The sequence below is a fragment of the Paramisgurnus dabryanus genome, chromosome 22 (genome assembly GCF_030506205.2).
Source record: "Paramisgurnus dabryanus chromosome 22, PD_genome_1.1, whole genome shotgun sequence".
Taxonomy (NCBI): Eukaryota; Metazoa; Chordata; class Actinopteri; order Cypriniformes; family Cobitidae; genus Paramisgurnus; species Paramisgurnus dabryanus.
The window spans coordinates 20,555,082-20,582,774 of NC_133358.1; the positions used below are offsets into that span (position 1 = coordinate 20,555,082).

General features: G+C 37.8%; 2 protein-coding genes and 1 long non-coding RNA gene across 5 annotated transcripts; all 3 read left to right on the forward strand.

Annotated features, from left to right (window-relative positions):
• The first annotated feature begins 825 nt into the window (after positions 1 to 825).
• Positions 826 to 1,470, forward strand: LOC135740639 (uncharacterized). Its single transcript, XR_010529227.2, has 2 exons — positions 826 to 1,132; positions 1,338 to 1,470. It is a non-coding gene; the product is annotated as an uncharacterized lncRNA (long non-coding RNA).
• A 4,309-nt stretch (positions 1,471 to 5,779) lies between these two features.
• LOC135740122 (bifunctional apoptosis regulator-like) lies at positions 5,780 to 12,955 on the forward strand. Of its 2 annotated transcripts, none has more exons than XM_065258175.2 (8): positions 5,780 to 5,950; positions 6,224 to 6,473; positions 8,257 to 8,461; positions 9,866 to 10,032; positions 11,321 to 11,465; positions 11,863 to 12,039; positions 12,113 to 12,306; positions 12,539 to 12,955. In XM_065258175.2, exons 1-8 carry the CDS (start codon positions 5,809 to 5,811, stop codon positions 12,708 to 12,710), a joined length of 1,452 nt encoding a protein of 483 aa, XP_065114247.1. In that variant the 5' UTR covers positions 5,780 to 5,808; the 3' UTR covers positions 12,711 to 12,955. The 2 variants fall into 2 exon arrangements, with proteins under 2 accessions (XP_065114247.1, XP_065114246.1); XM_065258174.1 differs by having other exon boundaries at positions 5,783 to 5,950; positions 12,110 to 12,306.
• Positions 12,956 to 17,703: 4,748 nt separating this feature from the next.
• On the forward strand, positions 17,704 to 27,635 carry LOC135740123 (uncharacterized). 2 transcript variants are annotated; one of them, XM_065258177.2, is made up of 7 exons: positions 17,704 to 18,482; positions 20,902 to 21,195; positions 21,290 to 21,328; positions 21,424 to 21,675; positions 22,327 to 22,425; positions 23,501 to 23,734; positions 25,959 to 27,635. In XM_065258177.2, exons 1-7 carry the CDS (start codon positions 18,392 to 18,394, stop codon positions 27,305 to 27,307), a joined length of 2,358 nt encoding a protein of 785 aa, XP_065114249.1. In that variant the 5' UTR covers positions 17,704 to 18,391; the 3' UTR covers positions 27,308 to 27,635. The 2 variants fall into 2 exon arrangements, with proteins under 2 accessions (XP_065114249.1, XP_065114248.1); XM_065258176.2 differs by having other exon boundaries at positions 17,705 to 18,482; positions 23,498 to 23,734.
• Positions 27,636 to 27,693: the final 58 nt, after the last annotated feature.

A 27,693-nucleotide genomic window follows, 5' to 3' on the forward strand; every position in this document is an offset into this window, starting at 1 on the left:
AAGTGATGCATTTTTAAAAATTATACTTATTATTTATAAATATTTTATGTAGTCTCAATCTTTAGGTGTCCTTAAATCTGCATAAATAACGATTCTAATATAATTTGCAAAATTATTATTAAAAGGTTATAATGAAGTAAAGTCATCTTTTCGTCAGCATTTTATGGCAAGCACCCCAACACAAGTGAAAAAGAAATAAACAAACCACTTTAAGAACAGGGGAAACACAACAGAGTTACTACTGACCTCTGCTGGAGAATAATGTTATTCCTAATATTTAGATATTGTCGTCTTCTTCTTCACTAAGTTGTCACTGATTCATTTAAACATTAATTAAACGGTAACACTTTATTTTACGACCCGCAAAGTATCGCGTAATTAAACCGAATTTACAGCGTACCTATTTGTAACAACAGGGTAGGTAACCTGTAGGTATAAGGGAATAATATTTTAAGTTTGGGGTAATAAGGGGGTAAGAATATGAAGAATTATAAATTATTTATACTCTAAGTATTTTATAACAACAGGGTACCTATTGTAATATTACGTGGTATGTATGACTTAGTCAAGTCTATGGGGAAATTATGTTTTATTTATTTTTTATTGTGAATTTTTCATATTGACTAGCCTACTGAATGTTGTATACAGTCAATGTCTACGAGCCACATCGGCAAATAAATATAACAGCATATCACTTTTATTTTAGTAGCCTATATTACTTGCTTTTAATAACAAAAGTCCAGCTGATTTAATGTGGTTATCTTTTTTTTAAGGTAAGTACAATAAAAATAGCAACTTATTCCCTATTTAGCCTACCAGGAAACTCCTACATTTGCGGACATATTTGAAGTGGTGCTTTGCAATTTATTTACTGTAAACACAAGTATTTTAGCCAAATATAATTTATGCAATGGCAAACCAGAATGAAACAACAGCAGATATCAGCTCCCGCTAAAGCAAAAGACGACTACATGCATAGGCTACTGCGCAGGTGTAGAACGCGCGGCCGTGTCTCCAGGAGGTTTGCTGGAACGCGATCCTGAGGTGAAATTTCTTTAAGAGGTTTTAAAAACGTTCTACACTGTGGAATACGGCTGCGAGTGATGTTAGCAGGTTCCGCATGTTGGATAAGGTGACTGGTTTTGTTAATACATGACTCACGCATTTCAAACAATGTTTTTCAAGAAAGTTGCTAGCTAACGGTAGCAGGTTAGCTAGCACATAAGTAAGCCTAAAATTTATAAACGTAACTGGCTTAGAAAACTCTGTTTCTGTCAAGGCACAGTGAAGAAACATTTACTGAAGGCTTTCATTTATGTTTTTTATATGTAATGCAGAACAGCATTTGTGAGACGACATCAACTCATCATCCGAGTGGACAAGAACACCAACAGAGGAAGCCAAGCCGCAAAAACAATGAAAAATTGTCATGACTTTTTATTTTAAATAAAAGTTATGTGATAATAAACATTAAGTGTTGGCTTAATTATAGTGTTTTAAAGATGTTTTGAAATAAGTTGTTTTAAAATAAAAAAAAACAATATTCTGTATGTTTATGGTATTTACCCTATAACAAGAGGTGAACAAAGCATCACTTTAGTTTACAGCCCGCAAATATGTGAGTTACCTGGTACATACACAGAACAAGCGGGGAATAAGCCCCACTTTAGTTTACAGCCCGCAAATATAAGAGTTACCTGGTACATACACAGAACAATCGGGGAATAAGCCCCACTTTAGTTTAGAGCCCGCAAATATGAGAGTTACCTGGTACATACACAGAACAATCGGGGAATAAGCCCCACTTCAATTTACAGCCCGCAAATATAAGAGTTACCTTGTAACTCCTGTATACATATACAGATCAAAGAGGTACAAGCTGCTATTATTTTTATTGTGTGTTATATTTTATTTGCCGACGTGGCTTGTAGACATCAACTGTAGGCTATACAAAACACTTCATCAGGTAAGTAGCAAATATGAAAAAAAAAACATATTACACATAGACCATATTACCCATACACGTAAGTCATACATACCACGTAATATTACAATAGGTACCCTGTAGTTATGAAATACTTAGAGAATAATTTTCCATATATTCTTACCCCCTTATTACCCCAAACTTAAAATATTGTTCCCTTATAACTACAACTACGTACTGTAGAGGTACTCTGTTGTTACAAATAGGTACGCTGTAAATTCGGTTTAATTACACGGTACTTTGCGGGTCGTAATATAAAGTTTATGACCCCATTATGATTGTTTATGTAAACACATGTTGGCGCATCTGCTGCTCTGAGCTCGCACAATGGACCAAACATCTGTGTTTCCTGTGTCAGTCTGCTCACAGAGGATATTACATCAAGTGCTGATGAAAGAGAAGAAACAAAGCAAGTGTGCTTCACTGGGAAGTGAGAGGGGTCCTTCATAAAGATGAAGTGGGGGTTGATTTAAATGTGTTAAGAAAGAACCAGCATGCATGAAACCCCTGCACTCATTATAAGAGCTCTCCATTGTTTTTAAAGAGTGTGGCAATTGAATGAGTTAGTGAATGTGAATGAATGTGTATTTAGGCCAGCGTGGATGAGTATATGTATGTGTTTGTTTATGAAATTTTAATTATTTCTACTTGTGAAAATATCCACATTCTGTTTGATTCCAGCATATCTTTATTATAATTTTGGTTTGATATAATATTAATAATAATTAAATAATGTAAACAATCATTTCTTAATAAATTCTAATAATTGTAAACACACTTATCCATCCATATGTTCATTTATAGGATTCCATTTTTTGTTTTTGTTTAAATGTTTGCGTGCGTGAGAGTGGAGGGTTTGGGGGTTCAGCAGACCGATTGACTCCTGAATGGGTGTAATAAAGGACCAGCACATGGAAATGAGCCCTTGGCTCTTGGCAGGGATGGAGCATTGAGATGCACTGGTGTGGGTTTAATCCTTCATTTATGCTCTCCTCCACTCAACCGTTTTTGGCACAAAGGGCCTCATCCTGTGTATGGAGGGTTTCCGTGACGACCCCTAACCTGGCATTTTGCACCGCTGTTCCCTATCACTTTATGAGAGCACACAGTTACTTTGTTTAGCAGTCACCTTTTATGATTTCTCTCGGAGCCACCGACACTATTATATGCACTTATGCAATAACTGCACATGTAACATGAGAAAATGAAATATGTACATAATGTTAAATTATTATGTTTAATTATAAGAACAGAAAACACTTTTCCCGAGCTACAACAGCTTATTGAACTACACTTCCGTATTTGTGACTTCACAGGTTCCCTGATTTAATTTCATTCCAACCCAAGGCATTCACCAAAAAATTATTCCTCCCTAATTAAATCCACTTTTCTGGTCACGATCTGAGATCCTGTGCTGATCAGTTCGCTGTTTTGTTTACATCCATATTTAATGAGTCCCTTGCTATCTCTGTGGTTCTCACCTTTAAAAAAAATCTGTCATCATCCATGTGCCTAAGAACTACAAACCCTCTTGCCTGAAAGACCATTGTCAAGTTGCCCTCACGTTAATAGCCATAAACAAACCTGTCAAAAACTACATTTGCTCCTCCATCCCTGATACTTTAAACCCTGTTCAGTTTGCCTACTGTCCCAATGGATCTACTGAGGATGCCATCTCTCACATCCTGCACTCTTCACTCATGCACATTATCAGCAACAATAGGAACTATGTAAGGCTACTTGTTCATCGACTATAGCTCAGCTTTCAATACTATAGTCCCCATCAGGCTAGCTTCTAAACTCATGGACCTCAGCCTGAATTCTTCACTCTGCAACTGGATTCGAGATTTCCTCAATGGCACAAAGGCCAGGTGACTCAGGTGGTGAAAATAGGCCAGTTCACCTCCAACTCCACTCGGTGCTCCACAGGGCTACGTCCTGAGCCCCTTCTCTATTCTCTCTATGCACATGACTGCGTGTCCTCTCACAGCTTCACTGCTGATGATACTGTGGTCCTGGGCCTCAAATCCAACAACGAGACTACTTGGATAAGGTAGAGAATCTTACATCATGGTGCCAGGACAATTATCTCTTTCTGAATGTAAGGAAAACCAAAGCTGATTGTGCACTTCAGGAAGAGACAGTGCAGCCTTATAGTCAGGCAGCAGCCCTTTAGTCCTTTCATGATTTGCGAGAACCTAGTGGAGAGGGTGAGCAGCTTCAAGTAATTTGGTGTTAACATCTCCAAGGACCTAACTTGGAATTCACACATCCAAACTCAAGTGAATAAAGCCAGGCAAACACGGTACCATCAGCAACAGCTGAGAAAATTCAGGGTTTTACCAGCAATCCTGAAAATGTTATAACTCCTTGTATCTCAGTGTGGTATGGAAACAGCTCTAGTCAAGACTGCAGATCCCAGCAGAGAGTTGTGCACTTAGCTGAGCGCATCTAAGGGTTTGCTCTACCCGGTCTGCATCACCTCTACCACAAACGCTGCAAAAGCAGAGCTGTTAAAATCATCAAGGACTCCAACCACCCAGGTAACTATCTTTTCACCCTGTTGCCATCTGGTAAGCGCTTCGCTCAGAGTATATTCTGTTTTTTATGTGCATGCGAAAGTACACACACATTGTCACTTGCATACTGAACTTTCTATTTCTCTTTTGCAGCAACCTTGTACAACCTGTTTGCAGATTTTTCCCTTGTAAATCCCTGCTCATCTTAATATTTATTAAGTATTCTACAATGTATCAGAATGTGCTTGAGGAACATGTGAGACCATCTGTCAAAAACCTAATTTGAAATGGGCAGTGCATTCAAGAAACCCTTCAAACATCACACAGCTGAAAGAATTTTAAGGCGAGGAGTGCGGGAAACTTTCTACCAGTCGATGTCAAAGACTGCAGATGGCTATAAGAAATGTATCATTGACGTTATTTCAGCCAAAGGGGGGTTGCATTAGCTATTAAGGCACAGGGTTTTCTAACTTTTTCCTTATTTGAAATATGCATATTTTGTTTTGTTTTATAAGTGAAAACAAAGTGAATGCTACTCATATTCTTCATCTACAGGCACAAATGAAAACAAGATCAGAAATCAATATTTTGACATTTCTTAACAAAGAACTGAATATTTAACATTGTTCCCATATTTAATTTTTTAACATGACTGCACTAAACATTCCTTCATTCAACACTAGTCCCACCTCTTATTAATCTCCATCCCACCAAAAACTATCCCATCCCATCAAAACCTAAGCATTGGTTGAATATAGTCAGGGACGCTGCTAAGGATTTTGGGCCCCATGAAAAGAATCTTGACAGGGCCCCCAACACAGCTGAGACTTTTTTCATATTAATTTACATAAAATCATGCGCTTTTATGGTATTTTGACTACCAATGGGGTGAGAAAATTTTACTTGAATTAAGTGTTTAAGAAAAAAGACATTTCACAATTTTTTCTCACCCCATTGGCAGATAATTTGTATTGTTTTAAGGACAATTTTACTTAAATTGTATATTAATTTGTCTTAAAACTAGACTTATTTACTTAGGTCATTTTGCTCATCAAGCAAAAGCATCTTCATTTAAGAATTTTTAGATATTTCTACTGAAAACAACACAAAAATACTAAGTAAGAAAGTCATTTTTTGCAGTGTTTTACTATTAATTTTTTTTTAAGCACCACAATTTTGCGGGCTTCTCTGGGCCCCCTCTTACTGGTGGGCCCCGAGAATCGTCATTGTTTACCCCCCCTTTACAGCGCCCCTGAATGTATTGTCATCATGGCAATCTTAAACTGCATCTTAAACTGAAACCAAATGTATTACTCTCAGCAGGTATACAGTATGTGTGTTTCTGTTTGGTCATGTGCACTCGCAGAGGACTTTCTCTTTCTGTTTAATCGCAGTAAAACAAACCTGATGAGATCTGAAGCTCTGAAAATCAGCCACAATTTGGATGGTAAGATTTAAACTAATCATTTGAATAATTGAATTACATTTGTACACACAGGTGAGTTGACAAATGTGATGTTTTATGTTTTACTGTAGCTGATATAATGAAAGTACAAAGATTATGTTGTGTGTTATCTTCTGAACAATAACAACAGACTGTGAACAAGTGAGAAATGTAGCTATATTGTTTTGCTTTTCTATTACTTTTTCTATTACCTAAAAACACTTTCAGCGTTTGCCATTAAAACACTTTCAGATTTCCTGTTCTTTTCTCCTTTAGTTCGGTCCACTGGCAAGATGACCGATGAATGCATCACAATAGAGTCAGACGAGGAACCAAATGAACTGCCACCACCTGAGTTTACATGCCACTGTTGTTATGAAGTCCTCGTAGATCCCACCACTCTCAACTGTGGCCACAGTTTCTGTCGGCATTGTGTCGCACAGTGGTTGCATTCTTCTCGAAAGAATGAATGCCCAGAATGCAGACAGAGATGGCAGGGGTTTCCTAAAGTCAACATTCTCCTCAGGTAAGAGGACCATTGCTATCTGCTGGATATCTGCTTAGGGGTGAGTTTTTTCAGATTTAGTGACATTTTTATATTTTTCATATTCATATTTTTCCTCACCATATCTTGATTCCTGGGGGCATTCAAGCTGCATTGTAATATGTTTATGCAGTACATGTATACACAATCAAAATGTTTTATTTATTTATGTATTACTTTGTGTAACTGGTATCTCAAGCGTGGGTAAAGGCTATAGTCTCTAATGTCAGTCGCTACTGCATCTCAAGGTTTACACACCATTACACTCATTACCTCCCTAATTAGTATATGACTTACAAGATTAATAAAGTCCCACTTTTTTAACTTGTTTTTTTTTTCAAATTTGCTATACATTTCATTTTTAGTTAGATTCATTAAAGATTTGTTAGTTTCACTTTAGTTTTTATTTTGTGAACATATTTCTATTTAGTTTTACTTTGAGTAATTACAGTTTTGCAGAAGTAGTGGTTTTGAATGGTAATCAATACAAAACTCTATAGCACGTTAGTAAATGTATCTTGTATCTGTTGTTTAGGCAACTATGCAGCAGTTGCATGGTAACAAAAGTAACTATTTATCAAGCTTATGTTGCTAACCTTACTGGAAATGTAATATGCTCATGTCGATCTAAACAGCCATAATATATGATTTCTTTGAAACCTACCAAACAGTTTCGTTTATGTGATAGAATCGAATAAACTATGTAGGTTTTTTCCTGTCCTGGCATGACCTCTTTTAGCCAACCTAACTTGCATGACACACCATCTAAAGGTGTTTCCCGAAACAGCCACACAGGTCGTGGTTTTTTGCATAGACTGTAAAGAATAGTTTTTTTTTACAATGGAGTGAAAGCTTCGTTATTGCTTACGAAAAATATTATTTATTTTTTGACCATTATTATTTTACATTAGTTAGTTGTCCATACTCGTTGTCAGTTTTTCCAGGTTTTATTTTATTTCAGTTTACGAAAATGTTTTTTTAACAATAGTTTTCGTTTCAGTTTCAGTTTAAAATAACTCATAACATGACGTAACGTGCTACCTAAATCATTTTTTTAACTGCATACCTATGAAAGCACATTTTCCAATGTGATAATACCAAGTATTTAAGAATTGTGAGAGCCATGTGTACATTGTGTTTAACAGCATTCTGTTTTGCAATAAATCAATCAATGCGTTATTCAGATTGGCATGTTAGATGTAACTTGAGAGATTAAGTTACACTTTCTGTTTGACTCAACATTGTTTACAGTCGAACGCGCAGCCTCACCTTGCAAAGCATACACAGAATCTCCTTGTCTTGGCCTTGAGTTTCCTACAGGTTGCACAAGAAGAAAGTAGTAAAATAGTGCACATATGTAAAGGCGGCCAGCTAGTAAGCTGTGTGGGTACTCTTCTCTCCCCTGATCTAAAGAGACACATGACGACCGATGTTAGAGACTGTCAAGGCAAGTTTTCAAGGCAAGTTAAAATGTTAAAATGCTGATTTAAGTCGGAGCCGATGGTGTAGTAGGCAAGTGCACCGACATATGGTGCAGACGCACTTTCGGCGACCCGAGTTTGAATCCCGGTTCGAGGTCCTTTGCCGATCCCCTACCCCTCTCTCCACCCTATATCCTGTTTCCTGTCCTTTCCTACCCTACTATCTATCTAATAAAGGCAAAAAATGGCCCAAAACATAACTTTAAAAAAAAAGCTGATTTAAAATTAATATCCACTGATATTCTGTGTGCTAAGGTTAGGATTTGTGTATGTTTGTATTTTAGGGATGCAGTGGAGAAGTTGTTTCCTGCTGAGGTAAGCAGACGGAGGAGGGTTGTGCAGAGGGACCCACAGTTCCGTTTTTTTCTCAAGATATTCCAGCAGTATGGACAGATGCTGACCCAAAACATCCCTCTCTCAAATGGCCTACAGCAAGCTACACGAAACAGCTTTTTTTTAGGAGTCATGGTGACATTGATCTGCATGGGGGTGAGATGCTCTTTCCCTTATGCTTGGTAAACATTGTATGATTTTGGGTTGGTCCAGAGGAAAAACAACAAATTGGGGCGGTTTCTGCATAAAAAATGCAATGTAAAAATGTCCTATTGATCAATACCATATGGCACTAAAATTTAAAACGATTTATCTCAAGCTCCATTTGCCATATAGGAAAAGTGGACAAGCTCAAAACATGTATCACCCCGTTTACACCAAGGGCTCATAGCTGTGTAGAAACTTATGTTGCCGTTTGAGTTAAATCACTCCTCAACTTGGTCTATCTTTGTTCTTACCATCGCAAACGGAAATACCCATGACACCGTTTTTACCTGACGGGAGGACCTAGTTGACTAATCACATCGTTTGTGGTCTGCGTAGAACTGACATGCATTTAAAAATTTGGCGAGGTGCACGTCAGGCTACGCAGAGGCTATGCAGAGGCTACAGATAACCTACGACGTAGACCTTACACACGACTATAAATAATATAAATTCAAGGTTTGTAAACATTGAATGACTATCGGGTGCGCGCGCAGCATGGGGTCAAACTGTTCATACCATTTAGGCTTTCTAGTTTAATCTAACAGGGCTGAAAATGATGACTTACCTGAAATGAAGTGAGCACTACAAACACAAGCCTCTTTGATATTTGCAGTGTCCCAGTATGCACGTTTAATTGCTTGCAGCCACAGATGTTGTATTTTATGTTTTTGAGATTCTGCAGGAATCCCGAAAAATTTTACGGCAGACCTGGGGCCTTATGTATAAGCCAGTTCCCACACAAAGGTTGTGATTTATTAATAAACAAACTTGATGGGAGAATGGGCTTGCAGGGTGGAACATTAGGATGATTCATGTACGCACACTTACAGGTGATCTGTGATTTATAAAGGGAACATTGCTTGTTTTTAGAAGTCTTCATCATTTTTGGGTATGCCATTTTTGGCTTTTGTGCATACGTAGACTTTTAGTAAGGATCCTACGCACAGTTTTATACGAGGCCCCAGGTGCAAAGCCCACGACGCAAGTAGGCATTTTTGATGATACCGAATAAAACGCAACTCAATCTGCTGTAATGACTTTTCTGACCCCGACATGCGCAGTGGGATCCGCCTGTGACGTGAACTGTGAAGGGTTCATTGGACTTTAGTGTCAGCCTCATGTTTGCACCTACACTCAGTTGTGTTAAAATTAACACGTCCTTTCTTAAAGTGTGGTATTAAGATGTGTTTCGGTTAATAAGATTACAAGTGTACGACGCTAAAGACAGCTGTAAACGGGGTGTAATTAAACACACACACACACACACACACACACACACACACACACACACACACACAGCTTGTGACATGATATCATGACAGGATACCATAACCACTGTGTGAATGTTTCTAGGTTTTTATGCGGTATCGGTCAAACAGTGCTGATTCTGATTATGACATCTTGGTCCAGAAGCCAATCAGCAGGTGGAATGCTGATGATGTCAATCTTTGGGTGAAGCATCTAGGTCCCTGGACCAATCAGTACAGTGAAGTGTTCCACAGAGAACAAATTAATGGCAGGTAGGCCCCAAGTACACACACAGAAAGATATTACACTAACCCTCTAATAAAACAATAACATAGTTTCCAACATAATATTAGGGAAACCAAAACACTTTTAGGTTACCACTTGGATTTAACTTGATTTATCTTGACAACAAAGGTTATCACATTGTATAGTTCTGTTTTATTCTGTCATTGTGTTTCGTTTCCATGGTTTTAAATGATCCCTTTCAGTTCCTGTTCTTTATCTTGTCTGCTTATGTAAGCCCTCAGTTCTCTTTCATCAGTGTTCAGTCTTGTTTGTTTTCATACGTGGTAGTGTATTCTACTAAGTTTTCCTGTTGAAATTAATTATTAAAGGCTGTTTATTGGATTCTCTATCATTGTGTTCTTCATTTCAGTCAATGACATGTAACAATGTGAATTAGTGTGTAATGTATTTTAATAATTATGTATTGACCCCATAGCAAGATAAATGCTTACTCACAATAGGGCTTGTCACTCTGCGTTTAACCCTGGGTTATCTTCGTTCTGAACCCCGCTTTAAACCCTAGGTTAAAGATCGTTTACACATTTAATTTAGAAACTGAGTTATCCCTGAAATTAACCCAGGGTTATGAAACCCTGCTCGGAAGGTTAGCCCTGCGTCTAAATGGGAAAAAGCTGTTGTGCAATAGACTACTTACAAATTTAACAAGAATTCGGAGCTATCGTTTTACAGACTGCTGAAAAACACCGCAAAGAGAAGTAAATGGATCGTCCATGCCAACGTCCACTGACCACAGGTGGGTTGACTAGGTTGCTAGGGTCACTATCAAGTCCAACTAAATTAGATTTTTGCTGATAATTGTCAGTTATATTGACATTTTCGCGGCCGTCGCTAGATCAGGCAGCCACTTCGTTAAATGTTTTGCCACTCAACAGGGCGAGCTTCGGCGTGGTCACGTGGAAAGTGACATCAATGCATACCCTCTATTCTTAACCCCAGGTGCAATAAACACTTTTTTTACACTTTTTCATAAGTGACAGAACAGGTAGTAAAGAAAATCTCTCTTGGCTGTTTTAAGTCTCTTAGGATGTCATTTTTACTCCAATTCATGTGTGTTCAGCAGGGTTCTAAATTGACTTTTTTGATCACCAGCCAATCAGCATTTCTACTAGTTTCATCAGTTTAAACGCTCTTTTTATGCACATTATGTTTATTCACGTTTGTGTCACAAACACCCAAAACGAGTGCATAAGTACAACGAAAAAGGTTTTTGCCACTAATGAGAAGGCTTTAACTGATCTGTATTTGTTTTCTCAGTTTGTTGGCTCATCTAAGAGATGAAGAACTGTCTGCTGCTCCATTCAGAGTTGAAAATCCATCACACAGACAAGTCATGCTGGACGAAATCCAAAAAATCAAAGAGCTCAAAGTCAAACAGCCACAGAATCTCTGGGAGTACAAGGTGTGTGTTTGTGTATGTTGTGTTTTCTCTGATAAATGATGTCTGCAAAGAGCCCAGTCAAATCAAAGTTTTCGATTCGCCAGCTGACTTCGTGGCATGTCACATACCACCAATGAACTTTTCCACAAATGCTAAATGATATAAATCCGCCATTAATTATACACCAACTTCAACCCATTATTTCTACTGTATCAGGTTGAACCCAGCGTTGGTGAATTGGAGTTTGGTACAACCATAATCAACACTTGGTTGGGTCAAAAATGGACGAGTTTTCATCTGTTTTTGTAGTGCAGCCTTTAGTTGCCGTTTTATTTTTATTCCTATACAAATTTCTCCTGAGATAAGAATTTTCCTGTCTACTTTTTCAATTAACAATAACCATTGTATTTCTCTCAAGGCAACAAATCTTGGAAAAAGCTTGTTTCTACAGTTTGGACTGAGAGAATTTCCACGTATCACTTTTCTCTACTTGTACCTGTTTGATTATGAAGACACTTTTCTACCTTTCATACACACGTGCTGCCCTGCTCACACAAACAATTTAGTGCAGGATGTCCCGCCCGACAACATACTGGTTTGTGTCTTCTCATTTTTAACAAATAACAGCCAAAATTTAAGAACACAGAGTAATTGTGTATATGTAGCAGGAGCCAAGCTTGCGTCAGTGGGTGGAGTTTCGGGTGAAGGTCTTTTTGATGCCCTATCTGCTACTGGTTGACTTTGCGTGGAATTGGCTGAGTGTTCATTGTTGGATATCATGGATTGTCATTGTTAATTCCATAATAATGACAGTATTTGAGTTATTTTATATCTGGACACTATGGAGAAGAAAACAGCTGAGGTATACTCATACATTCATTATATATACATGTACATACATGTAATGTGGTTGCGTGATTCGATCACAAATTTTTTGTATGTTTAGATGTTGTTATTATTACTAACAGTGACCACTTGCAACAAGGTCACCTGACACATATCTAATGATTTCATTAACACATCAGATTGAAAAAAATCTATTTATATTCAACAGTTACAAGATAAATATTCTGTGTGTTTGTGTTATATTTCAGCACCCTCCCTATATCGCTTTTGTGGCAGATGCTTCATGTGTTCCTCTTTGTGCTGCTGTGGCCTTTGGTCCCTCAGATCTACTGTGATTTGGAATTCTACGCAGGACTCTTTATCAGCTCAGTCCTTTGCATCTGGGGTCGGAAACATGTTTTTCAGATGGCACAGCAATGATAACTAAAACAAGCTTACATTTTTTTCAAACAAGTTCAAACATGAAGCGCTGAAAACTCTGAAGGAAATTGATCATTACTTATAACTATATGACAACTAAATGCAGGGGTGATTCTAGGTTTTTATATATACAGTATATATATTTATATACATTTAGCATTTTAGACTTTGAACAATACTAACCTTATTGCAGCAATTCCACTGTATTAAAAATATGGGTATAATAAAATATTTGTGTACATTTACTTAATTAAAATACACTTTTTCAAGTGAACATAACATGACCAACGTCACCAAACATAACACCATGGTTAAAACCTAAAAGTCTGAGGCTCCGAAGCACCAGAAGGACGAAGCATTTTAAAACACACTCTTGAGTTTTGGATGACCAGTCTGACCAATCAGAAGAAGTTAAGGGTTTTATTACAGAGTTTGGAATTAACAGCATTACAGACAGACTGGGAAAAGAGGTGCTGCAATAATGTAAAATATGTGAAAAACATTATTCTAGTATATCGCAAAAACAAAAACGTTGTAAATGCAAATTTGTAAATGTACAATTTGCTAATCTTTATAATTTTCTTACACTATAATTTAACTATTTTAATAGTATTTCCTCCAACTTATGCCTACTTCAATGTAAGCTATAATGGTAGGCCTGTCATCTATCTAAGTTGACGTTACCTGTCATCATGCTAACTGACCTGATGTCTCATAGTTTAAAAAAAAAGTCTAAGCTTACCTTTTTAGTAAGCTGTCTTGATATTGTAAAGCATAGGGGTGAGTACGAGCCTGACAATTATTTCTGACATGTGGATTTCTTTTGAAATCATTTGATACAGTTATCATCAATTTAACTGTAAAAAAAGTTCATTGTTCATCAGCTTTTCTACTTTTCCTTTTAATGTATCAATTAAAACATTCAAATATTTAAACAATTGCGCAAGGTATAATAGACAAACAAATCATTACTTTTAACCTCTCATTGTCCTTTAGCTGGGACAGTTGTAGCCCAGTGGTTAGAGAGTTTTGGGCTTTTTACCCAAGAGTTGCCAGTTTGAGTCTCAGGGCCAATGAGTTGTGACTGTGGTGCCCTTGAGCAAGGCACCTTTGAATTAAAATGCTGGCAATAAATCTGTAGGGCAAAAAAGTTTATTGTTTAGCGCCTTTTTCCATTAAATGTTTCAATAAACAAAATATTTATAATAATAAAACAAAGTACAAAGTATAATAAATAAACAAACTAGTTATTATTACCTGAAAGAAAAAAATGTGTGTATATGTCCCTCCTCCTCCCACTGTCATCCACCTCTGAATTAAAATGCTGGTAATAAATCTGTATGTAGAAAAAAATTCATTGTTCAGCAACGTTTCTACTTTTCCTTTAAATGTTTCAATTAAAACATTCAAATATTTAAAACAATTACGCAAGGTATAATAGACAAACAAGTCATTACCTTAAACCTCCCATTGTCCTTCAGCTGGGGCAGTTGTAGCCTAGTGGTGACAGTCGAGATTTTAACCCGAGAGTTGCCGGCTCGAGTCCCTCGACCGGTAAGTTGTGGTGATCTTAAACAAGGCACCTAATTGATCCCTGGGTGTTGGGGTAGCTGCCCACTGCTCCGGGTAAGTGTGTGTGTGTGTGTGTGTGTGTGTGTGTGTGTGTGTGTGTGTGTGTGTGTGTGCGTGCGTGCGTGCGTGCGTGCGTGCGTGCGTGCGTGTGTTTGTTCACTACTCACTGTGATGGGTTAAATTCAGAGGTTACATTTTGAGTATGCATTGCATACTTGACAAGCATGTCACTTTCACCTCTGAATTAAAATGCTGGCAATAAATCTGTATAGAAAAGTTCATTATTTAGCATTTTTTATTTTTCTATTAAATGTTTCAATTAAACAAAAAAAATATTTATAATAATTACACAAGATACAAAGTATAAACAACAAACAAGTTATTATTACCTGAAAGAAAAATGTTTTGTGTATAATGGCCCTCCTCCTCCCACTGGTATCCACCTCTGAATTAAAATGCTGACAATAAATCTGTAGGGCAAAAAGTTCATTGTTTAGCATTTTTTTTTCCATTAAATGTTTTAATAAACAAAAATATTTATAATAATTACACAAGATACAAAGTATAATAAACAAACAAACAAGTTGTTATTACCTGAAAGAAAAAAAATGTGTGTATATGTCCTTCCTCCTCCCACTGTCATCCACCTCTGAATTAAAATGCTGGTAATAAATCTGTATGTAGAAAAGTTCATTGTTCAGTAATGTTTCTACTTTTCCTTTAAATGGTTCAATTAAAACATTAAAATATCTAAAACAATTATGCAAGGTATAACAGACAAACAAGTCATTACCTTAAACCTCCCATTGTCCTTTAGCTGGGGCAGTTGTAGCCTAGTGGTGACAATCGGGCTTTAAACCCGAGAGTTGCTGGTTCTTAAGCAAAGCACCTTGGCTTAATTGATCCCTGGGTGTTGGGGTAGGTGCCCACTGCTCCTGGTAAGTGTGTGTGTGTGTGTGTGTGTGTGTGTGTGTGTGTGCGTGCGTGCGTGCGTGCGTGCGTGTGTGTGTGTGTGTGCGTGCGTGCGTGCGTGCGTGCGTGTGTGTGTGTTTGTTCACTACTCACTGTGATGGGTTAAATTCAGAGGTCACATTTTGAGTATGCATTGCATACTTGACAAGCATGTCACTTTCACCTCTGAATTAAAATGCTGGCAATAAATCTGTATGGCAAAAAGTTCATTTTTAGCATTTTTTTTTTCTATTAAATGTTTCAATTAAACAAATAAAAATATTTATAATAATTACACAAGATACAAAGTATAATAGTTTATTACAATAACAAGTTATTACCTGAAAGAAAAAAATGTTGTGTATATGTCCCTCCACCTCCCACTGTCATCACCTCTTAACTCAATAACTGGCAATGCCTATTCTGTTGGCAAAACTGGTATGTATGGCATGTTTTAGCAATATTTCTATATTTTTCCTTTTAAAGTCTGTGTAAGTGATATTAAATATGTGTTTTGAGTTTGTTACACCACAGAAACATGTGTACCACCCTGCCAAATGTATAAAGTGTTTATACATTTTCTCTAATGTTGACTGGCTTTACAGTTCAGATCAAAATTAAAGTACCAATAACAGCAATTACCTGCCCGCACTAAGTGATGTGCTGTCAGTTTACCCAGTGTTAAACAAAAAACAACAATTTGTACAAAACAAAATAGGCTAAAATCAAGCTTTGTGTTTCAGATATAATTCAGAGACCACCAGCCTGCAACAACTTGTCACTTTATACATTTCCTAAAGTGTTGCATTAATCGCTAAAACACTAAACACAACGTCTAAAGAGGATTTTAATAATGATTTTAATAATAATCTGGAAACACTTGCGAATGCTGCATCCGCGCGCTCTCACAACTCCCCGCCGCTCCAGCGGTTAAAAAATAAATAAATTGCCTCACAGCGGCCTGAGTAAATCTCCATCATTTACACTACAACATACAGTAGTTAGCCGTCAAAACTTGATTATATACGCAGAAGCCAATATAACTCGTTTTAAAATAGCTAATCGGTCATTCGGACTTCACATTTTATTTCTGAAATGATACATTTAACGAGGTCCAGACCTCGGTAGCCGTATAACGTTAACTGGCTACGGACATGATTAATAACTAAAGTTATGTGTTAATTCACAAATATATTCACAGTAATTACAACTTACGTGACGTCTTTGGGTCGTCGTGTTTCTCTTCGTGTGAAAGGATGGGATGAGGCGAGACACCTCAAGAGACAAGTGTAGCCACAAATCGAACAAGGACCTGTCTATGAAAATACATGATTTTTTTAATCACAATTCACTTAACATTGACAACATGTAAATAATTAGTGTCTGCAACCAGCTATCTGTCTGGATTCCGACTAGCAGCGCCCCCTTGTATTTTCACAAAAACGGTCAAAGATCATCCCTACTGAAAATCCAGCTCCAGCATAAGCTGGTGAGCTGATTTTAGCTGGTCTCCCAGCTTGGTTTTAGCTGGTATTGCCAATACAGTATTGCTGGTGTAGCAAGCTGGTCTAGCTATGTTTTGGTCACTTTTTAAGCTGGTCTAACTGGACTTTGCTGGTCAGGCTGGGAGGACCAGCTTAGACCAGCTACTGCCACCCCAAACCAGCTAAAACCAGCTACCAGCTTATGCTGATCTTTGCTGGACTTTTCAGTAGGGATAAGTAGGTTTTACACAGTACACAGCTTTTAAAAACCCCTGGATTCCGTTACACATTATCCGACACATATTGGCGCTTTTTTCCCAGCCCACTGCACAGCAAAAATATTTTTGTTGAGGAGCTAAATTAGGTTAAAAACTATTTATATTGTGTCTAACATTTAGTTAAAAAATTAAGTCAAATAATTAAGATGAAATGATTACAATAATTAAAGCACATAACTTACACGAGTGCCTCGCAACACCTGTTTTCTGCACCTTTACTGTTCTGATACTTACCACAGAATGACAGAAGAATCCAATTCTAACCACGCTTAAGTGAACGTTCTATATGACGTCATAATGGGGAATTATTAGGGTATGCGTCCCTAACAACTTGCCTAACAACCAGTAGTGGACATTGGCATATGGCCAGATATTGCCTTTCCTGACATGTATATGCCTAACACAAACACCTTTGTAAAACTGACTCATCATAATGGATGTTTTTAATTAAGGCTCACTGACAAAACTTTGCAATTACACAGAATAAGAGTATTCATTTATGTGTATTTCGTGTATTTTTTATCCCAAAATGTTACACACCTGACATATGGCTGCAACTGATTTACTTCTCCTTTGAGTGGCAAAACATTCAACAAAATCGCTGTCTGTTTTAGCGGCGGCCGCGAAAAGGTCAGTATAACTGACAATTACCAGTAAAAATCAAATTTAGTTGCACTTGATAGTGACCCTTGCAACTTGTCAACGTTGGCATGGACGATTCATTTACTTCTCCTTTCGGTGTTTCTTGCAGTCTGTAAAACGTTAGCTCCGAATTCGTGTTAACCTGTTAGTAGTCTATCGCACAACAGCTTTTTCCCCATTTAGACGCGTTTTCCCCGTGTTTCGCTGATTTTACACTGTACACAAATCATGCTGCCGCTCTGTCTTTTGCCACTCAGTGGGCGTAACCGCAGTCACTTTCGTCGAAGGTGACGTCACGTGCATCTCTCTAACCTTAGCTCCACCTGCAGGGCTCGATGCACTTAACACGCCCAGAATTCGAGAATTCCCCCAAATCATAAGTTTCAAATAATCGTATTAAAATTATTTTAATTTTATTTCCAACTTTAAAATGTGTATGTTTACACAAGTTTGGTTCGTATTTTTGTAAGTATTGTTGTTAAATTACGAATGTAAAAACATTGTTGACTCATACTTGGAGTTTTCGGGTGCCTCACTACTTCCGGGAACATTTCGACGAACTAATCGAAGCACTATGAGTAAATAAGTTATGACATAGAGCTGCATTAAACTCGTGTTGAGCATACTATTAGTAACGATTTGTCAACGTCGATCGGCGTCTAACGTTACGGTCTCCGCGTGCGAGTTTTCTATCAGTTGAATGGACATGGATTACAAAAGTGAAACGTGAACAGCTCTGCGATGCAACTTTTGAATGAACAGCATGTCATATTTTGAAGTTTACCCTAAATCATGTCAATATAATATTGTGATGGCATTCTCACCTGAGAGAGTTCGTGATTTACGTAAGTAATATAACGTTACGTAAGAGAATATTCCAATAAAAGTCCCTTAAGGTTACAGTAGTTGACATAATGTATGATGTAAACTACATGAAACAATACTGTAGTATACTTTAGTATGTACTATAGATAACTGTAGTAAAATTCCTAGTAGTTTTTTTTTAACATTACCTTATAAATATAAAAGTATACTTTTTTAGTTACCATACACTATACTTATCTGTAGTATAGGCTACTATATTTTACTACAGTTAATTAGTTAATACTATAAAATACTGCAGTATACATTACCAAGGATAGTAACAATATATTATAATATCTACAGTATATTGTTTACAAAGTAAATACTTAAGTATACTACCGTATTTTTTTCACGTATAGGAAAGATTACATGATCTTAATATATGTTTTTTTTTCTTCCAAGTGTCACGGCTAACCATACATATGATATAAATTATAACATACCCTCACCTAAAGGATTATTAGGAACACCATACTAATACTGAGTTTGACCCCCTTTCACCTTCAGAACTGCCTTAATTTTTCGTGGCATTGATGCAACAAGGTGCTGAAAGCATTCTTTAGAAATGTTGGCCCATATTGATAGGATAGCATCTTGCGGTTGATGGACATTTGTGGGATGCACATTCAGGGCACGAAGCTCCCGTTGCTCTATTGGGTTGAGTTCTGGTGACTGTGGGGGCCATTTTAGTACAGTGAACTCATTGTAATGTTTAAGAAACCAATTTAACCCTTGTATTGTGTTCGATTTTTGTGACGATTTTGATGGAGCGGGTCAAATTGACCCGCATTGGATTCAATGCAATTCCTTAAATATCACATTATGAAAAACAAGTAGGGATTAGGTATGAACAAAACCATTTTAGTATCAGTCTTTGTCACACATTATAAACACTTAAAATTAAAAAGTAAGATTTAAAAAAATGCATTTAACCACAATTTTTAATATGTTTGTTTTAACAAATGTTGCACAAAAACTGTTGCAACATTTAACATTTTAAATTTTAATTCAACATGTTTTTTTTAACATACCTATGTTTAAGACATCCTAAATGAACAATTTAATATTGCTGTGAAATGAAATTAAGTTTCTATTTTTCAAAACAGGCTCATCTTTTGTTCTTGAGGCTCATTGTACAAATTCAAGAAATCACTGTTTACATGATGTGCACACATCAAGCATGTGCTTTCTGACCTCTTGCATTTTACACAAATGATGCTTATTTTGGTGTCATGTTTTGTGGGGCACAGCTGGCATCACCTGTATTCACCTCTGGATTTACTGTGGGTCTGAATTCATCTGCTTTACATAGTATTTCATATACATTGAAAATAGAAATGATAGTTCACATTTACTTTTCTGTGTCTGAGGAAGTCTTTATCAGTACTGAAAATAGTGAGGAAACGCTCACTTTTCCCTTTCCAGGGTAGTAAAACACCAAAATATACACAATAAATGTATTTAATTTGTGTCTATACAGTTGCCTTGGAACAAACAAATATGGGTCAAATTGACCCGTGAACATCAAAATCGTACCAAAAATCATTATTTGTGCTAAAAAAAACACTTCAAAACACATCAGTGTATCCTAACTTTGCATGCATGTTCATGGCCCTAAATGAGAAAAAGTGACAAAATTTCTGGAGGAAAACTGAAACTTAAGTAGTATTTCATATACACTGTAAAGAGAAATTATAGCTCACTTTTACCATCTGTGTCTGTAAAAGTCTTTTTCAGTACTCAAAATAGTGAGGAGAAGCATTTTTACCCCCATTTCAGGATAGTAAAACACCAATATAACAACAAACACTAAAATATATATATTTAATTTAGGTCTATGCAGTTGCTTTGGAGCAAAACAAAATGCGGGTCAAATTGACCCGCAAACCCCAAAATCGTTACAAAATGATTTTGGTACACTTCAAAAAATATCAGCATGTCTAAACTTTGCATGCATGTTCATGGCCATAAATGAGAAAAAGTCAGAAAATTTCAAGAATAAAATCACAGGTTAACTGGTTTATCCGACAGCTTAAAAATCAAAACGGGTCAAATTGACCCGGAACATAATATAAGGGTTAAAATGATTCGAGCTTTGTGACATGGTGCATTATCGTGCTGGAAGTAGCCATCAGAGGATAGGTACATGGTGGTCATAAAGGGATGGATATGGTCAGAATCAATGCTCAGGTAGGCCGTGGCATTTAAATGATGCTCAATTGGCACTAAGGGGCCTAAAGTGTGCCAAGAAAACATCCCCTAAATCATTACACTATTGCATTAATGGGAAATTGAACAGGTGTTCCTAATAATCCTTTAGGTGAGTGTATAAGCATCATTATGGAATGTACGTACAACTTACCCCATTTTCCCCTCCACCCTGTTATTTTGTATCTTTAGGAGCAGAGAGCAACCAAATGGTAAAGGCTCGTCTCCTGTCTTCAAGGCAGCTTCTGGTGGAGGCCCTTTATCAACTGGGTCCTCTGCTAGACCGCGCTATTTCTGTAGGCTTGCTTACTACAGAAGACTGTTATGAGATTAATGCTGAACCGACGCCAACTAAAAAAGCCCGAAAACTTCTAGAAATCGTTGATGCTCAGATGGATGAGAGCAGCGCCTCAAGCTTCATGGAGTGCCTGAGGAGCTGCAAAAAAAATTACCCGCGCTTGCGATCTTGGCTGTCTTCAGAAGAAGGTATACAATATCATATTACCTACTGTATGAAAACATATACAAAAGCGGTAGAATGATGTGATACTGAAAACTTGTTGTTGTCTTTAAATATTAGACATTTCCACGTTGCCAAGTATTCAGCAAGGTCCAACAGGTAGGACTTAAGTTTAAACATGTAAAATTACCTTTTTTTAGCATATCAATGATAAATGTCACTAACAGTAATAACAATATTGTTTCTCTTTGCAGAATCTCATTTACAGGCCCACTTCAGCGTTCTATGTTCACGCCTGGGTTGTTCGGTTCTGCCCATCTCCTATGATCTCTTCTCTAAAGAAATTCTGACTCAGCTGGAATTTGAGAAAGTCCAAGCGGTACCCATTCCAACCCAGCAAGCACAAACCCTACTGTCCATCTGCCTGAAGAAAGGAGAAAAGGCTTGCAAGAGCTTTTACACAGCCCTACATGATGAGGATGAGCAACTAGCTGAGGAACTCAATGGTAGGCGGCACTATGTGATACAGAAGATCACACGCATGACATTGATGAGCTCATTGATGGATAAAATATGTGAACCTGGACCACAAAACCAGTCATAAGTAGGCCGGGTATATTTGTAGCAAAGCCAAAAATACATTGTATGGGTCGAATTTAATGATTTTTCTTTTATGCCAAAAATCATTATTGTATTATATAAATTTTATGGTCAATGATCCACATAATTCTGGATATTATTTAAAGATCATGTTCCATAAAGATATTTTGTAAATTTCCTACCGTAAATATATATAAAAATATATTTATCATTTGTAATATGTGGTGTTAAAGACAACTTCAAAGTGTTTTTCTCAATATTTAGATTTTTTGCATCCTCAGATTCCAGATTTTCAAATAGTTGGCAATATCTCGGCCAAATATTGCCCTACCCTAACAAACCATACATCAACAAAAAGCGTATTTACATGTGTTCCTGTAACTTAACTGGTAGCCTGTTAAATTAGTACAAAAAGTCAATGGTTCAATCCCAGGATACAAACATACTAATAAAATGTATACGTTGTAATGCACTGTAAGTTGCTTTGTATAAAAGCTTCTGCCAAAATTATTGTGATGCCTCAATCACCTGTTGTTAAAATTCTCTTACATTTTTAGTTCCAGACCTTTCATGTATGTCCATTAAAAAAGAGGAGGGGGGCTGCAGTCTACCGATGGCTGTGGAGGAAACAACCGCTCACCCGAGGGGTCTCTCAGGTGATTCACATTTCAAAGCTAGAATATACTGTATGCTTTTTATTTATGCTAATACTACCTTCATAGATATGTACACTAGATGTCGCCTTGGCTACGGCAGGTCATTGGATTGAATGCATAAAATAGAGCCGCCATCTTAAAACAGGGGAACCCCGCATCAGCGTCATTGTAGGCAATGGTGTAACGGAAATAAAATCACCATAAATCATCATGAATGCAATTTTATTTTGGTTCGTTTTTAACAGTCCAGAGTCCAGAAAAAAATTTAAGTTTTGATATTATGAAAATCTACTTTTTCTAACTATAATGCATAGTGCTAGTAGCCCTTACATCCATACGCAGCACAAAAGTCCAGCATCGTCCATGAATTCGAAAGTACAGGCGAAGATAGCAGCTTTACCTAGCTACTTCCTATGACAAGACCCTGTTCCAAGATGGCGGCGGTTTTGACGCATGCTTAGAACTAGCGACATCTAGTGTATATATCTATGTATTACCTTGAGTCTGTAGCATGGTCTCAGCAAGGCCCAAAACCTAAATTATAACTACAGCACCTATACTAGGGTGGCCATTCGTGCCAGTTCCGCCGGACACGTCCCGAACATGTTTTCGGGGTTCCTTCTCCGGAAGTCGCGTTGGTCGACCGCATACGTCATCAAGGTTTAATATTTCGGGTTTAATTTCAGACAAGCAACCGTTACATTTCAAGGTAAGAATGAAACTACATTGATTGTATGTCTTAAAAGAAATGAATCTTAATTTTCTAATGTATTTTAACTAAAATATGAGAACCTTGATGACGCATGCGGTCGACCAACGCGACTTCCGGAGAACGAACCTGAAAACGTGTTCGGGACGTGTCCGGCGGAACTGGCACGAATGGCCACTCTAACCTATACATATTGTCCTTTATACAGAATACAATTTTGTTGAATAAACAATAAACAACTACTAATATATTAAAGGCATTCACCATCTGTAAGCATAGGATCAATTTCATATTTTATGCTATGAGCTTACTCAACTGTTATTGAACACCTGCTACATCTTAAACTTGTCTCACTATCATCAGAAGGTCTGCAGCAGATCATGGCTCAGCTGGGCATGAGCGCTGGAGATGAGATTCGGTTTAATGTCTGTGAGCTGGGTGTGTTTGTGGGCTTGCCGCGTCGGACAGTCAGAGAGTGTCTTCTCGAAGGTGTCTGCATTGAAGACCAGGCCCAGCTGGAGGCTTTGGTTTCCCTTTATGTGGAGAAGACGCAGGATTCAGAAAGGATGCTGAGCAGAGTGGCAGACCTCAATCCTCAGTGTAAGTGATGTTAGTCCAAAACAAAGAGATCAATCTTCAACCTCAGATCCTGTTTAATCTATTAACTCTTTCCCCGCAATTGAAGAGTTATTTTGTCAATTAAGAAAAAAAGCATTTGTATAAAAAAATGTGTTTCTGAAGAATTTTTATGTTAATCTGCAATACCGCGTTTATCCACTAGATTACCCAATTTATGAAAAAACTGAAGCCAAAAAGTTATTTACTAATTTTAAACTCTATATACGTTTTGATAATCGTTCTGAATGTGATCTCTAACAAAATTTCTACACAAAAATGCAATTATTTCAGCTTTTTGCTATAAATTTGTATTTTTAAAGAAAAAAAACATCTTTAAGAGTTTATAAGCAGAGGAAAAAATAGAGATAGGATGAAACGGTTTTTCCCTGTTTTGTTTGTTTGCTTGAAAGCAGATGGTCTGTTCTTTCATTTGATATATTTGTATGTAAATATACTTTTAGAAGAATTTTTTTTTAACTTTTGTGAAAATCACAAAAATGCTGGCGGGCAACTTTTTAAGAAATGGCTAACGGGAAATCAGTTAAAGTCTCCCTGTAGTCAAGAGTTTTATTAGTTAAAACTAGGGATGGGACAACAAATGTCGATATACACTAATAATACCTGTCCGATAACGGTTTTGATTATTAAGTCCTTATCGATCTGAAATCACTGTCAGTTTGAGTCGTTTATAACATGCATTTGAGCAACAATCGTTAAACATACTCATTATACATATTCTTTATTATCATAAACTACCTGAAAAGGATTGAAGAACAGCAATATAAATATATGCCTAAGCCATTTCTTGGAGATGCGTGTGTAAATGGTTCTTCTTTTGCAGCCCATATTAAGTTTATGCGCGAGAGTGCCCTCTGGCTTTTGGATGTAGCGGCATTTTACCGTGATTCACTGAGAAGCATTTTCAGGCATCGTCGGCTGATTTATCAGTCTATCCCTAGTTAAAACACATCTTTGAGCATAATAATAGCATATATAAAAGTTTTTTATATAACCAATTACACTCTTGTCTTATTTAGTATAATCGGATCTATGAAAATGCAAATTAATCCCCCCTTCACTCTTTTCCACCACCTCAGACCATAGATATATAAGTAAATAGATGCTACATTCATCAGTTTCATTCAGACGCATAACCGCTAAGTTTGGTATCACAAAATGCATAAGGGGTTGTGTACACCAAAACTTTTACGCCCGCGGCCGGCGCATGTTTTCAATTGTTTCCAATGGAAGCTCTGCGTTTTTCAAATAAACCAGCAGCTAGCGGTTTTCTTCCGCGCTGAAAACCGGCGCCCAGCGGTTTTTCCGCACTGAGCACCGAGGGTTGAAAAATGTTCAACTTTGGATGAAAAGCTCCGCACGTCAATGTCAGTTCTCACGCGGCCGTCCAATCACAGTGGAGGTGGGGCGGGACAAGTATCACAGCAACCAACCGTCTCACAGCTGACGTATCAGAGCTACCAAAGCGCTTAGCTGAAGAAAGCTGGCACTCAGCTGAAAAACAGCTGGCATTCAGCGTTGTCCAGGCGTTTTCAGCCGCGTGTAAAAGTTTTGGTGTGTCCAGCCCCTAAGCGCTGATGTTAACGGGCAATGCGGTATCCATACATAATATCTATAACTTATATCGTGTTTAAATGTGTTGATATAATTGGTTACATGTTTGTGACGTTGGAAACCAAGGCAATTTTAAACTGCGGGAATGAGTCTGTCTCCATTTTTATGGAGAAAATACTCAGCAATGGTATTTGCTGAGTATATAAACAACAAAACATGATTTTCCCCACAGTGGGACTTTAAAATACTTAATGGCACTCAAACATGTTTACATTTATAGTTAACTGGGTGATCATAGTGGTTTTAGATTTTATACTGATGTTTATTAGTAACCGTTTTGACTAGCAGTCACATTACAGAAATTGTTATTTTAATACCTACCATAAGTATCTATTATTGAGATTTGGTTAAGTCATGTGATTTCAACATGGCTGCCACTGACCGTTGTAGGGTTGCCCTACCTTATGTTGCTTCCATGCTTAAAAGCTCTGCCTAACTGCTTCTGCCTACCTTCATCCACCAACATTAAAAGTCCTTCTCTGGATTAATGATGATCACTTAAAAGCTTTAAAAATATGTATGTTCCACGTAATTCTGTTAAAAACATTAAACTGTACCTGGTTTTCATATGTAGCGGTCCAGCTGTCTGAGAGGGGGTATCTGCTGTTGAAGTTACTACAAAAGGCTGAGACTGTGCTGCGCAGTGGAACACACAGTCACCAGCATGGCTGGGACCACCTGCACGATCAGGACTATTTACAAACATGGGACCACCTACAACCTGGGGACTGCACGGACCAGCGAACCATGTGGGCCATCTTCAGCTTTCTGGTATGGGACTGCATGGCAGTGGTTTTGGAAAAACCAGAAGCAAAACCCAGCGGAGGCCTACTGGTTATGATTGAACAGCTGAGAGCCAGTGGAAGGGTGGAGGCCACTTTGCTGCAGGAGATGGAGCAGTGTTGGACAGACGGTGATGCTGAGAGTCTCCTGCAGAGCATGAGAGTACTCGCTCAGGTGCTAAGGGACCTACATCCACGCAAGGAAGGTCTCCAGCTGTCCCCTTCAGTTGAGGGGTTGTTTTCCTGCAAACCCAGCAGGCTACACAGGGTCACCTTTTTTCAGGGTGTATCGTCACGGGTCATCCGTAAAGCATTGAGCAGCATGGCTCCATCCTCATCAGATCAGAACTTAACACCTCTAGCTAAACAATACAAAGAAGTGTGTGTTCGCATTGCGCGTTTACTGGAAGCGGTGCGGCCAAAGAAAAAAAACACCGACTTGTTGAACGCACCCCTTTCTGTTGTCACTCAACACGTGCGATTCGTCTTAGCAGATCCTGCTTTTAGCTCGGAGGCCTTCGATGCGGGAGTTCACCATCGTTTGCTGTCCGTGTTAGAGTTTAACCCTGCACATTTGGGCCTGGGATCTCTAATGAGGCTCCACCAGGACACTCTTTCAGAATTGGAAAGCTACTTGCTAATAGGAGACCACCACAACTTCCAGTTTGTTCTGGAATCGGTACGGATACTCGGGCCTGCAAAGCTGTTGTCGGTCAGAAACGTTCACGGGCCCGTCGCCATCGACAGCGGAGTGGAGGAGGTCCTACATTTTAGAACATCAGAACCCACTTCATTTCTGGTTCGATTGCACTGCCAGTGCTATGAAGAGGTGAAAGGATGCTTCAATGTGGACTTTCCACGCTGCATGTGTGTGCCTATGCTTAATGCAGAGGGGATGCTTGAGAATCAATGGGTTAGTGGGAACGTTCTGGCCGAGGCCGGAGGAAAAGTATGGATCAGAGAGGAGGAAACGGGTGGGTGGAATGCGCTACAGACTTTGGCTCAAAGACACAATGCTCAGATCAGAGATGAAGGCTGCTGCTTTAAAGTCAAGACTTCTGGATTAGAATGCGAGGTCAAATTCATATACAAGAGTGAAAGGTTGTGGGCGGAGTCTCATAGGGACTGTGAGGTAAATTGAAAGTGTTTTGGGGATTGGTTGTGACATTTCAAACATAGTGAATGGAACACAATAGAGAATAGGAGTTTGATGTGCTGTACTTCATGAAACTTATACATGGGTCAATGATGTGACATTAATTATTTTGTGTCCGTATGATTCAATTAAATGTAAAAGGGTTAAAATTTCAAAATAAATTTGCAGATTACTTTCATACATTGTCTTTTTTGAGGACCAAGTTTAAAATGTATTACATTTTATTTCATTTTGAAAGAATATTTGGAGGATAATTGCAAAAATGTCAATGTGGTGTAACCGCTCTGTGTCAATTGGTGTAACTAGTATTTTTTTTAAATGAAAATATAAATATATTCATAAAAAATGTGGAATAAAATATAAGCATCTAG